General features: G+C 35.0%; 2 protein-coding genes across 7 annotated transcripts; both read left to right on the forward strand.

The window, feature by feature from the left end:
- The first annotated feature begins 2,109 nt into the window (after window positions 1-2,109).
- LOC136226471 (beta-glucosidase 15-like) lies at window positions 2,110-4,656 on the forward strand. 6 transcript variants are annotated; one of them, XM_066014972.1, is made up of 10 exons: window positions 2,110-2,291; window positions 2,355-2,424; window positions 2,488-2,546; window positions 2,617-2,692; window positions 2,769-2,846; window positions 2,958-3,547; window positions 3,636-3,738; window positions 3,816-3,918; window positions 4,008-4,180; window positions 4,420-4,656. In XM_066014972.1, the coding sequence occupies exons 1-10, from the start codon at window positions 2,139-2,141 to the stop codon at window positions 4,443-4,445; spliced, it is 1,431 nt and encodes a 476-aa protein (XP_065871044.1). In that variant the 5' UTR covers window positions 2,110-2,138; the 3' UTR covers window positions 4,446-4,656. The 6 variants fall into 6 exon arrangements, with proteins under 6 accessions (XP_065871044.1, XP_065871039.1, XP_065871042.1 ...); XM_066014967.1 differs by having other exon boundaries at window positions 2,769-3,547; XM_066014970.1 differs by having other exon boundaries at window positions 2,769-3,547; window positions 3,852-3,918.
- A 2,710-nt stretch (window positions 4,657-7,366) lies between these two features.
- Window positions 7,367-9,409, forward strand: LOC136225455 (protein MEI2-like 3). Its single transcript, XM_066013456.1, has 3 exons — window positions 7,367-7,838; window positions 9,053-9,158; window positions 9,232-9,409. Exons 1-2 carry the CDS (start codon window positions 7,524-7,526, stop codon window positions 9,101-9,103), a joined length of 366 nt encoding a protein of 121 aa, XP_065869528.1. The 5' UTR covers window positions 7,367-7,523; the 3' UTR covers window positions 9,104-9,158; window positions 9,232-9,409.
- The last annotated feature ends 2,093 nt before the right edge of the window (window positions 9,410-11,502 follow it).

The following is an 11,502-nucleotide window of genomic DNA, read 5'->3' on the forward strand; positions in this document are numbered from 1 at the left end:
TCACAAGCTTAACACTCATAATTCTATCGCTCTTCTTAGACACCGCTACTACATCATCAATATACTCTCTGTCAATGAGAATACCTACTCCATTTCTACCCTTATCCTTTCCTGAGTACCACAGTTTATAACCACAAGGAGCTATCTCTCTAGCCTTGGCTCCAACTCACTTGGTTTCTTGTAGGCATATTATATTTATTCTCCTCCTCTTCATAACATCTACAATTTCAGCTAATTTTCCTGTCAAATAGCCTATGTTCCATGTCCCAAAGCGTAGCTTATTACCCCTACCATTACCGTTACTGTGGACTAGCTTATTTACCCGCAACCCTTGCATATTTGACCCCACCCCTAGGTCGGGTGGCGCGCCTGTAACATCCCCAAAACCCTAACATATGAGTCTTCCCACATTCATATATATTTTCATGATTGAATACATACATTTTAGATTGTGCTCTTTACATTACTTGTATATACATATATGTGTAATATGTTTATTGAGTAGGCAGCTCACCCCTTGCCAACAGATTTTACAGGTTAAGTGGAGTTCTTCTTGCTTAAGGTCGCACCAGCAGTGTCAGTCCATTCTCATCTAGGCATTTTGGAGTCTTGTGAATGTACTTTTGTTTTGTAAATCCTCTGTGTAGGATAATGACTTAAACGTGTATTGTAAATTATAAATGCTTTCTCTTATGTATAATATGTAAAATTTATATGAGATTGAAGTTTATATGATTGAGAATTGAAAACATGTCTATGACTGATATTGTGTGAGATATCATGTGATCCAAATGAGGGGGGTTACAGCGCCGCTTCGGGACGACGACCTAGCAACCCTTGCATATTTTTCACTACACCCGGGTCTAAGAAGTGCAGCGCATCGCTGAGTAGGGAACGCCCCCACGATATTTATATTCTGGTTCATGTCATACGATGTGGCTAAGTTTTACGCTGGCCGCCACAAACCTACCGCAACCCTCCTCCTTTGTCCGGGCTTGGGACCGGTTGTAAATGCCACCAAGTGACCCTCACAGCCGAAGTTAAACAACATCTAAATGACCTCAAAAAAAATTCAAAAATTAAAGTTCCTTAGAATATCATTAACTCTCTGAATTTTTTATTTTGAGACCGTCAACTGTCGTTTGAGGCATTGAGTGGTCACTGGTATTGAAAAATGTAAATGCTAGTGACCATACTGTTAAGAATTGAAGTTTAGTGTCCACAATATTAAAATGGGTAAAGTTCAGTTGCCATGGATGTAATTTACCCAATCCATAAATTGATAAAATAAAATAAAATAAATTTATTTTTAAAGTTTCCAACATTTTTATGTAATACACCGTTTTATTTCTTTATTTTGAAAAACATATTACTGTATAATGCTTATATCTTTTGTCATCATTACCATTTGATCAGTTTATTTATTTTCTTTTTCTTAATCAAACATATCCCAGTTTTTATGATAGACACAAAATGATCATGTTATTTTGTTATTTTGAAATAAATAAACAGAATGATAAAATGTTAAAATGGAAAAAAGATTTGAACCTTATAATGATTTTGTTTAGCAAATAGGGCTTAGTTGTTGATCTTTTTAGTTAGTTGATTTGATTGGCTGATTTGACTAGCTAATTGGGTAAACGTATTTAGTAAAACTTAGCTGATTGTTAAAATGACAAATAAGGATATGGTGAACCTTTATTTGAGATTAAAGAGTAATAATTAGAGGTTTTGAATGGAACAATAAGCTAATTGAAAAAGCTTCTGAAAAGCATTTTCAAAATCATTATTAAATGTTTGACTAGTTAAAACCTATAAAGTGTCTCAAACATCTAATTTTACCTTAAAAAAAAACATAAAGAAGGCAAATATGTTTTTTCAAGTAAAAAGTAAAAAAAGGGAAGATTAATGAATAATTTAGTGTTAGATAAAATAGATTTGATATTGAGTAAATTTATAGTTACCCTAAGGACAAGGACATGGCCTTATCCTGAAAAGAAAATAAATGATATACTAGTCTTAGTCTTAGATGTGGATTGGGCTGGGTGGAAGAGTGTACAACTTGAATTCCTTTATTAGGCCTTTATAAGCAAGCATTATTGTTGATAGGTGCTCTAAATAAAATAAATAAAAAAACAATGAGAATAAATATCTTTTACTATTTACTTGTGTTATTGCCTGTTTACGCAGAGGATTTTATAGAGAGTTGTACTACTAGTAGTGATGATCTTGTGTCGAGGAGTAGTTTTCCGGATGGGTTTATATTTGGGACAGCATCATCTGCTTACCAGGTTTGAACTTGGATTCCCTCCCTCCCTATGTATATAATTAAAAATTAATGGTGGTTTTTACAGTATGAAGGTGCTGCTAATGAAGATGGTAGAGGACCAAGTATTTGGGATACTTTCACTCTAAAATACCCAAGTATGTATCTATGTACTTTCATAAATCAATTCCATTCACTCTACTCATTTCTTTGCTCTGCAGACAAGATTAAGGATCATACAAATGGAAACGTCGCCGACGACTCATACCATAGATACAAGGTACTTCACTTAACCCTTTTCATTTTTCATTTTTCATTTTAATTTAACTTCATCTCTATCTCTATATCAGGAAGATGTGGCTATAATGAAGAGCTTAGGTTTTGATGCTTACAGGTTCTCAATATCTTGGTCTAGACTATTGCCAAGTATGTATTCTATTTTATTTATTTATTTATTTATATAATTATCTACTCCTATTAATTAATTTTGTATTGTTGTTAGATGGTAGCATTAGAGGAGGAATCAATCAACGAGGCATCGATTATTACAATAATCTTATTAATGAGCTCCTACGGAATGGTATGAAAGCTATGATCACATTATTTCACTGGGATCTTCCGCAAGGACTTGAAGATGAATACGGTGGTTTTTTAAGCTCCAAAATTGTAAATGATTTTAGTGATTATGCAGAGCTATGCTTTCGAAATTACGGTGATAGAGTAAAGGAATGGATAACTTTGAATGAGCCATATACTTATGCAGCTGAGGGATACGGTAATGGTGAAAAAGCACCTGGTCGCTGTTCTAGTTTGAATTGCAGTGGTGGTGATTCTAGTACCGAACCTTATCTAGTCACACACCACCAGCTTCTTGCTCATGCTGCCGCTGTTAGACTCTATAAACTCAAATTTCAAGCTTCTCAAAAGGGTGTTATTGGGATTACATTAAACTCTAATTGGATTCTACCTCTTTCCAATTCAACTACTGATTTATTAGCTGCATCCAGAGCTCTTGCTTTCCAGTATGATTGGTTTATGGAACCACTCAATTCTGGTGTATATCCACTAGAAATGCTCAACTATGTGGGAAAAAGAATGCCTATGTTTTCTAAGCAACAATCCTTGATGGTTAAAGGCTCCTTTGATTTTATTGGCCTAAATTATTATACTTCAAAATATGGGATTGATGTTCCTTGCAAGACTAAGGACTTTGGATTCTTCACTGACTCTTGTGTTCTGCTTGCAACTAATAATAAAGATGGGATTCCTATTGGACCACAGGTAAACTCATTTCATCCTCATTTCATATGTAATATCTAGTGTTTAATTCTCTTCTTGTTCTTGTTCTAATATATATGTATACAAACAGACAGGATCTGATTGGCTTTATGTTTACCCAAAAGGAATTGAACAACTTTTGTTGTATACCAAATCCAAGTTTAACAATCCAACCATATATATAACTGAGAATGGTAACATTTCACTTTTTTAATTTTATAATTTTCAGGAACAATAATCTCACAATAAATTATTTAATTATATTTTTCAGGAGTGAGTGATCTTGATTCTAATAGTGTATCTGCAGTGCTCAATGATAATTTGAGAGTACGCTACTTCAATGACCATCTTTTGTTTGTTCAAAAAGCAATTGCGTAAGTTGGGAAATTATTAGATTGTTTTGTTTGTTTTTGTATTTAATATTGGATTAAAACCACCATTTGATTTGACTTGATTTGAACAGAAAAGGTGTGAATGTAAAAGGATACTTCGCATGGTCACTTCTAGACAACTTCGAATGGAATGATGGTTACTCAGTTCGATTTGGTATGGTGTTCGTAGATTATCAAAACGGATTGAAAAGGCATCTTAAAGACTCTGCCATCTGGTTTAACCAATTTCTTCTTTCTCATTCTGGTAATTAATCAATTATTAAAATGTTTTATGAGATGTGTGATACCTATATTATAGAAAGTGTAAATTGAACCAAATTGGTAAAATTGAACAATACCTTTTGACTTTGTGAAATTAAGGGTTGCAAAACATATTCTGATCTGAACATTAATTGACAAATAGGTTTTGATGTAAGACTCAATTATAAATAGAGGGTGGGCTGGGCCATAACATAATATTGTTTATTCGTTTTCTGTTTACAGGCAATGCGCTATGGATTGGAAATTAGTTTTGACAAGCTTGCAAACTGGGCCAATAGCTTTTACTTATTATTTTATTTATTTATTAGTCATCATTCCTTCTTTTTGTATATTATACTATGTTTGTCAATAAAATAAAATAAATTAATTACTTAGTAAATGTTAATGTTGCACAATAAATTGTTAGACTTTATAATGATGAGATACGTTCATTTGATGATATCAAATTCTATTTCTCTATTTTGTATTTTGTAAAGCACATCTTCTCCCTTTTGATAAAAAAAAATTATATTTCTCCACTTGCAAATCCATCAAACCTTATATATCCTCTACTTTTATTAAAGTAATAGTCTCTCATATTCATAGTCAATTTATATTTAATTTATTTATCTATCTTTAAACTGTCATCTTTATTTATTTTTAAGGTTACTCTGTTCCATTATATAAGTCGTTTTGGTTTTCCAAGATTTTTTAGTTTAGTTTTTTGATCTAAACATTATTTTTTTTGTCTTGATCTATGTGTTTTTTAATATTCCAATACTTATTGGCCAACCATTACATGAGAGATTTTTTTTTAAAGTTAACCAATGTAAAATTCATTAATTAGGCTCTATATAAATTGTATTTCTTAATTTGTGTGAAAATCTCTAGAATGACTTATATTATGGGACGGAAGTACTAAACATCGATAAGATGAGAGTAGAGAATTTCATTATATGTATATTAGAATAAATATGTAAAACTTAAACAATGCTAGATGATTTGGTACGAAACAATGTAATGGGCTTAAACACATAAGCTAGACCCATTATTTCATATATCTAGCCAGCTCATCCAATTATGAAGGACCTTCCTAGAATTAATATAATGAAGAAGCTTCGGATTCCAAAAAGCACGCTTAAGTCACTTCATTATGGAAATGTAGGTTCCGAGCCAATAGCAAATTGACATGTGTGTAAAGGCACAAACACTAATGTCTATAAATAGCATACAAGTCAGGGATTAGAGACACAATTCTATATTCACTACTGTCACTAAATAGTTAAGTTACATATTTCTCATACTAACTTAGGCATCAAAGAGAGTTCGCCGGTCTTCGGCCCCCTGTTTGACCTTTTTCTTCTTTCTCAGGTGATCAGAGGCTGATTGTCAAAAAGTAATTGGTATTCCTACATCAATTGGTGCAGTGAACATGGAACTTATCTCATGGAAGAATGGTTTATCACTAGTGGAAAAATGGCCATTTGCATCGGCCTATTTGCATCGGCCCTTATAAAATACGATGCATAAGAGTCATTTGCATCGGCCCTTTATAAAGGACCGATGCAAAAGAGTCATTTGCATCGGCCCTTTATAAAGGACCGATGCAAATGATTTTATTATTTGCATCGTCCATGTTAAAAGGATCGATGCAAATATCAATTGAATCATTTGCATCGGCCCCTTAAAAGGGATCGATGCAAATAAGTGTCTTATTTGCATCGGCCTCTTAAAACGATCGATGCAAATAACTGTATTATTTGTATCGGTCTCTTAAAACGACCGATGCAATTAGTGTTAGGATAAATTTTAAAAAATTAATAAAATAAAAGAGGGTATTTTGTAATTAACTGGGGCGAATTTATAAATAATGAAAAGTTAAGTATAGATTCAGATTTTATTTTAGGGTTACTTTCTGGTTTGCAGCCACCTCCATCTCCCTCTTCTCCTTCTCACAAGACCAAACCCAACCTTCCATGGCTGCGCCTTTCCACCGCTGGAATCTCACATAGAGCTCACCTTATCGTTGCCCGGAGACTCTCGAATTTCATAAGAGATCAGAACGGAAACAGCTCGGACCAAACGCCAATTCTTAGAGACCGTCGATCTAAGTCTCAGAGAGCTCCAGAGTTGAAATAGAGATGCTAATTTTCTGGAAAATGCAATTTCGAGTGCCGGGAAGCTACCGATGGCAAAGTGAGTAGATGAAACCCTAACTCCTTTTGAAGTTTGTTTCAAAAATAAGTTTTTGGATCTTATATGAATGGAACTGGTTGTGTTTCTGAATCACTGAGGCTCCTTGTGTGTCTGAATCACTCAGGCTCGTTGTGTTCATGATGATCTCGCTGCTCTTACTAATTGCAGGACCGTAGAACTGGAAGAGAAAACATGTTATTTTCTCGAGAGGTTGGGAAAACAGATAAGCGTATAACTCACTCTCACTTTCTTCAAGGCAATCCAACTCTTCTATCCCTTTTGCGGAACTAGCTAATCAAAATCTGAAGAAGAAAATGACTTTTACAATCTGGTATGGCTTCTTTCCTCCATTGCACTGCTATAGGGTTTCTAGAATTTCTCTTTATTTCAGTTAACTGTATTTACTTGTTGCCTTACACTAATTCCATTGAGGAATCGATCCAAAGTTTATTCTTTTCTACTCTCTCAGGCTTTATTCTTTCTCCAACTGAATCGATCCAATGTCGTGGAATGTTACACTCTATGTATCCATATATTTTCAGATAAAGAATGTCGTTTTTGCTTCTGTTAGGACAGGGGATTGGCGCTACCCTGTTTTTATTTGGTTTTCAGTCGTATATTCATTTTATAATTGCCTTTTGATTTCTCTATGGGGATTATGTATTGAAGTCCGTTTATGGACTATTTGTGTGATATTATGCTGGTTTAATCTTGACTCGACTTCAGATATTGCTTAATAGCCTAACACATTTGCATAAATTGCACAATGTAACATACTTACATTAACTGAGTGAGCTGGTAATTACATTCTTCAGAATGACTGTCAACTTCAGTTTTCTTTTAAGAGTATATAACTTCATTTTGTTATAGCTCATTACCTGTTCTTCCACATGAAAAGCTTAAGTGCTAGCTTCCGTGCCTTAAGATCTGACTCCTCTTCTGTGAAATACTCTGGGGATTCTTACCTTTTTTGTCAACATGCAGTGAACTTAAATGATACAGAATGTGCTCGTCAATCTGTGGATGATTCGTTGCCTGGTCTGGATAAACTTCAATAAGATCCTGAAGCTGTTGATATACTTGATGATGTTGAAGATCATGCAGTAGGAAGTTTGCTTCCTGATGATGAGGATGAGCTTTTAGCTGGCATAATGGATGATTTTGACCTGAGTAGGCTTCCTGGTTCCCTGGAGGACTTGGAAGATTATGATCTTTTTGGTAGTGGAGGAGGTATGGAACTTGGAAGTGATCCACAGGACAGCCTGGGTATTGGCATCTCAAAACTAAATTTATCTGATGGTGTTGTTGGAAATGGGATACCTCCTTTTGCACTTCAAAATGGCATGGGAACTGTAGCTGGAGAGCATCCATATGGTGAACATCCTTCAAGAACTTTATTTGTTAGGAATATTAATAGTAATGTTGAAGACATAGAGCTGAGAACACTATATCAACTCGCTAATCAGGTATTCATTTTCCATGCTATTGAATTTCTGAGTAATTGATTTGGATTGGTATTTGGGAATTCATTTATGAGGATTTTGGATGAATTTCTAATTATTGGGTGTGTTATTGTTGTTTGCTGGGATTGAATTGAGTATGGCATATGAAATGTGAGGATTCATTTATTGTTTTGGGTGTGGGATTTTGCTGCACTTGTTGCTAAAATTGAGAAGTTGTGAATTTGTTCTTCTTCATTTGGGTTTTATAAAATGCGAGAATTTTCTACCAGTTTGGTGTGTACTAAAAGGTGCTAGTGATGTATATCTTTGTCATGTCTAAATGCATAAGAATTTTTATTGGTCCTAGTATGTTAGTTTTGTGTGTTGTTTAATTATGATTTATTTTTAGTTGTTTAATATGTGGAAGCTTGATTTCTGCTCTGGAATTATTGGCTGCATCTCCTTATTGTTTGTCAATTGAGAAAGTCTTCATTATAGGAGGTGGCCAAATATTAAGGTATTTCATTTTGAAAATGATAAGACAATCCAAGTCTTTGTAAAGTATCGATTAGCTCTATAGTTGCTCTATATGCAAAACACAAACAAAAAGCTATTACCTGCTACACTTATGCACATTAATTTGTAGAGTTAAAATAAAAAAAAGTCACTTATTTGTATGTAAAAGCTAAAGTGAAGTGAAGAGATAGGATAGCATGCATACCACATGTTGATTGTTCAAGGATTGCACAAACTCAAAATCCCAAATGGGAGGTTTGTAATTTGCAGAGCGTTTCACCACTGTTTCTTTTGAAATACTACATCAGACAGGCATAGCTAAATAGCTCCTTTGGTGACCTGATACTAATACATTATTATGCTTTTTTACTTTGGGATATGAGGGACCTATACCTATTTCAAAGCTAGCCATTTCTTTAAGAGAGAGAGAGTAATTGATAAATTAGAGTAGGTTGTTGGTTGCTTAAATATAATATGAAAAGAACTTCACATTTAATTGTAACTATGTAAATATGAGAAACGTGGTGGTGCTGACAATAATATACAACTGGAAGAGAAGAGACTGAATTTGAACTATTATTAACATTTAACTATATAAGTGCACTTCACATTTAAACTTAATATAGGAGGTGGCCAAATATTAAGTTAGTTCCTTTTCTGCTCTTTTTATATCTTCATTTGCTTGCTCATATTTGATAATTTACTACTTTTACTTGCTGCAGTCTTCACCACCAACTACATTTGATGATGTGTTCAACAACATCTATGAATAGATTGATCATATATTTAGCATTGTAAGACCCCGGAATCTACTCTATTTGGCAATTGGTGAGTTCCTCTCTGAATCCATGTATATCCCCTTTTGTTTAAAGTTTCTAACTTTTCCTACATAAATATGTAGATGGAGTTGCTCCAAGGGCCAAAATGAATCAGCAAAGTTGCAGTGAAGGTGCTTGCAAAAAGCGACCTGTAATTTTACAACGCTGATAGGGCAAGGTGCTTTTGGTCCTGTTTATAAAGCTCAGATGTCAAGTGGTGAAATTGTTGCTGTGAAGGTGCTTGCAACTGATTCTAAGCAGGGGGAGAAAGAGTTTCAGACCGAGGTATTAACTCAGGCACCTCTTACATTTATTGTTTTAGTACCAAAAAGTTAGCAACTTGCACAAACCATGTGCCTTGGCTTGACCATTAAATGTGTTTGTTAATAGAATTAAAGTCCAGTCATGACAACTTGTATTGATATGTGTCTTGTTCATGTTCACATTAAATCTGGTGTCTGAATCATTGTCTTTTATTAAATGTTCAGGCCTTGACTGAGTTTTGCACCATTTCTGGTCATGTCTGTGGTTTTTAATTTTTGATCGTTTTCAGGTCATGCTATTGGGAAGGTTGCATCATAGGAACCTAGTGAATTTGGTTAGATATTGTGCAGAAAAAAGGCAGCACATGCTTATATATGTCTATATGAGTAAAGGCAGTTTAGCTTCTCATTTGTACAGTAAGTGAGCATCCAACTTTCTGTATCATAACAATTTTATTTTATTCAGTAATCAAAGAACCTTATTCTTGTAGAGTTAGAGGTCGCAACGAATATGAAACTTTTGTTATGTTCATTCACGCACTGTCTCATTTTATGGAGTTTTTTTAGCTTCAATTTATATGTTGAGATTGTCATTGATGCATGTGTTTAGACCACGGTTTGAAAATTCAAACTCTGAATAAACATATCTAACTTTTTCTTAGAAGGGTGTCGGTGACGCATTTGGCCCCCTTGTGTTTTGGTTGTTGAAAAGTGACATTATTTTTCTGGTTCTTGCAGGTAATGAAAATAATCCAGTAAGCTGGGATTTAAGAGTTCATATTGCATTAGATGTAGCAAGGGGTTTGGAGTATCTTCATGATGGGGTATAATTTCGTTAATGGCAACTTACATATGGATTTTCACAAGAATGGATCAAATGAGTGGTTAGGTTTCCGTTTGGAGCTGATTGGGAGCATCATCCTGTGCATGTCTGCTACGTTCTTGCATCTAAGCTTGATTTCAATTTTTGTTGACTGCACTAATGTGTTATATTTTAGGGTTTTGCATATTTATTTTATTTGCTATAATATAGAGCTCCATTCAATCCAAATATTTTTATTTTATTTTTTTTAATAAAAAATGTATCATTTGCATCGGCCCCTTAAATATGGCCGATGCAAATAATATGATCATTTGCATCGGCCCCTGAAAGGAACGATGCAAATAAAGAATCATTTGCATCGGCCGTTAAAAGGGACCGATGCAAATGATTGTATCATCTCACGTGCTTACACATCATTTGCATCGGCCCCTTACAAAGGGCCAATGCAATAGAGGTGCCCATTTGCATCGATCTCTTTAAGGGGCCGATGCAAATGATCACCTCATTTGCATCGGCCAGCGGCCGACGCAATTGCATTTGCATCGAGGGCTTTTGCATCGCGCTATGGCCGATGCAAAAGGCCCTAAATGGCCGATGCAAATGGCCTTTTTTCCACTAGTGTATGTTCATCCATTTGTTGTTCATCCCTCAATCGAGCCTATTCTCCAACAGGTTACTCCACAGATTATTAAGCCAATAATTCATTCTCCGGCTCCATTAAGCCAGAGAATGGAGGATTTGCCTAGTTCTTCAGCTACTCATAATCATGACTTATTGGATTCCAACAATTATCTGATTTTGCATCTCTTTGTTACATCAGCTCTTGATCAACAAATTGAGGCTTGTTTGGGGTCCTTGGGATCCAGAATAACGTTTTTTCATAGACAACCGTACGAAGCAATTAATTTATAATCTGGGCTCTTTGTAGGAATCAATGAATATTCTACGAGCTGAGCATGCTTCACAATTAGAGGCTATGCGCTTGGAGTTGGTGGAAGCAAAGAAAGCTGGTAGAAACGGGGAAGGAGGAAGTTCCATTTCCTGTCCTAGTACACATCACACCATGACATGTCCTAAGAAGAGAGATCTATCCGAGGAATCTCAACTAGAGAAGAGGAGGGGAAGGTCTAGAGAAAGTTCTGGTGATCCTCAGTATCAAAGGCATCATTATTCACCTTCTCTAGTGAGGCCGAAGCCAGCATCTAGAAGAAGAGATTCAAGATCCCCGAAGAGACGAAGGCATGATCATCATGATTTGATCGAATCAC

The sequence above is a fragment of the Euphorbia lathyris genome, chromosome 4, assembly GCF_963576675.1.
Source record: "Euphorbia lathyris chromosome 4, ddEupLath1.1, whole genome shotgun sequence".
NCBI lineage: Eukaryota > Viridiplantae > Streptophyta > Magnoliopsida > Malpighiales > Euphorbiaceae > Euphorbia > Euphorbia lathyris.

Bases quoted from the DNA above. Each gene is read 5' to 3' on its own strand.
- LOC136226471 (XM_066014967.1), top strand. From the start codon at position 2,139: ATGAGAATAAATATCTTTTACTATTTACTTGTGTTATTGCCTGTTTAC. The intron at 2,292-2,354 runs GTTTGAACTTGG...TGGTTTTTACAG, and splicing joins CAGCATCATCTGCTTACCAG to TATGAAGGTGCTGCTAATGA. The intron at 3,739-3,815 runs GTAACATTTCAC...TATATTTTTCAG, and splicing joins CATATATATAACTGAGAATG to GAGTGAGTGATCTTGATTCT.
- LOC136225455 (XM_066013456.1), top strand. From the start codon at position 7,524: ATGGATGATTTTGACCTGAGTAGGCTTCCTGGTTCCCTGGAGGACTTG. The intron at 7,839-9,052 runs GTATTCATTTTC...TACTTGCTGCAG, and splicing joins TATATCAACTCGCTAATCAG to TCTTCACCACCAACTACATT.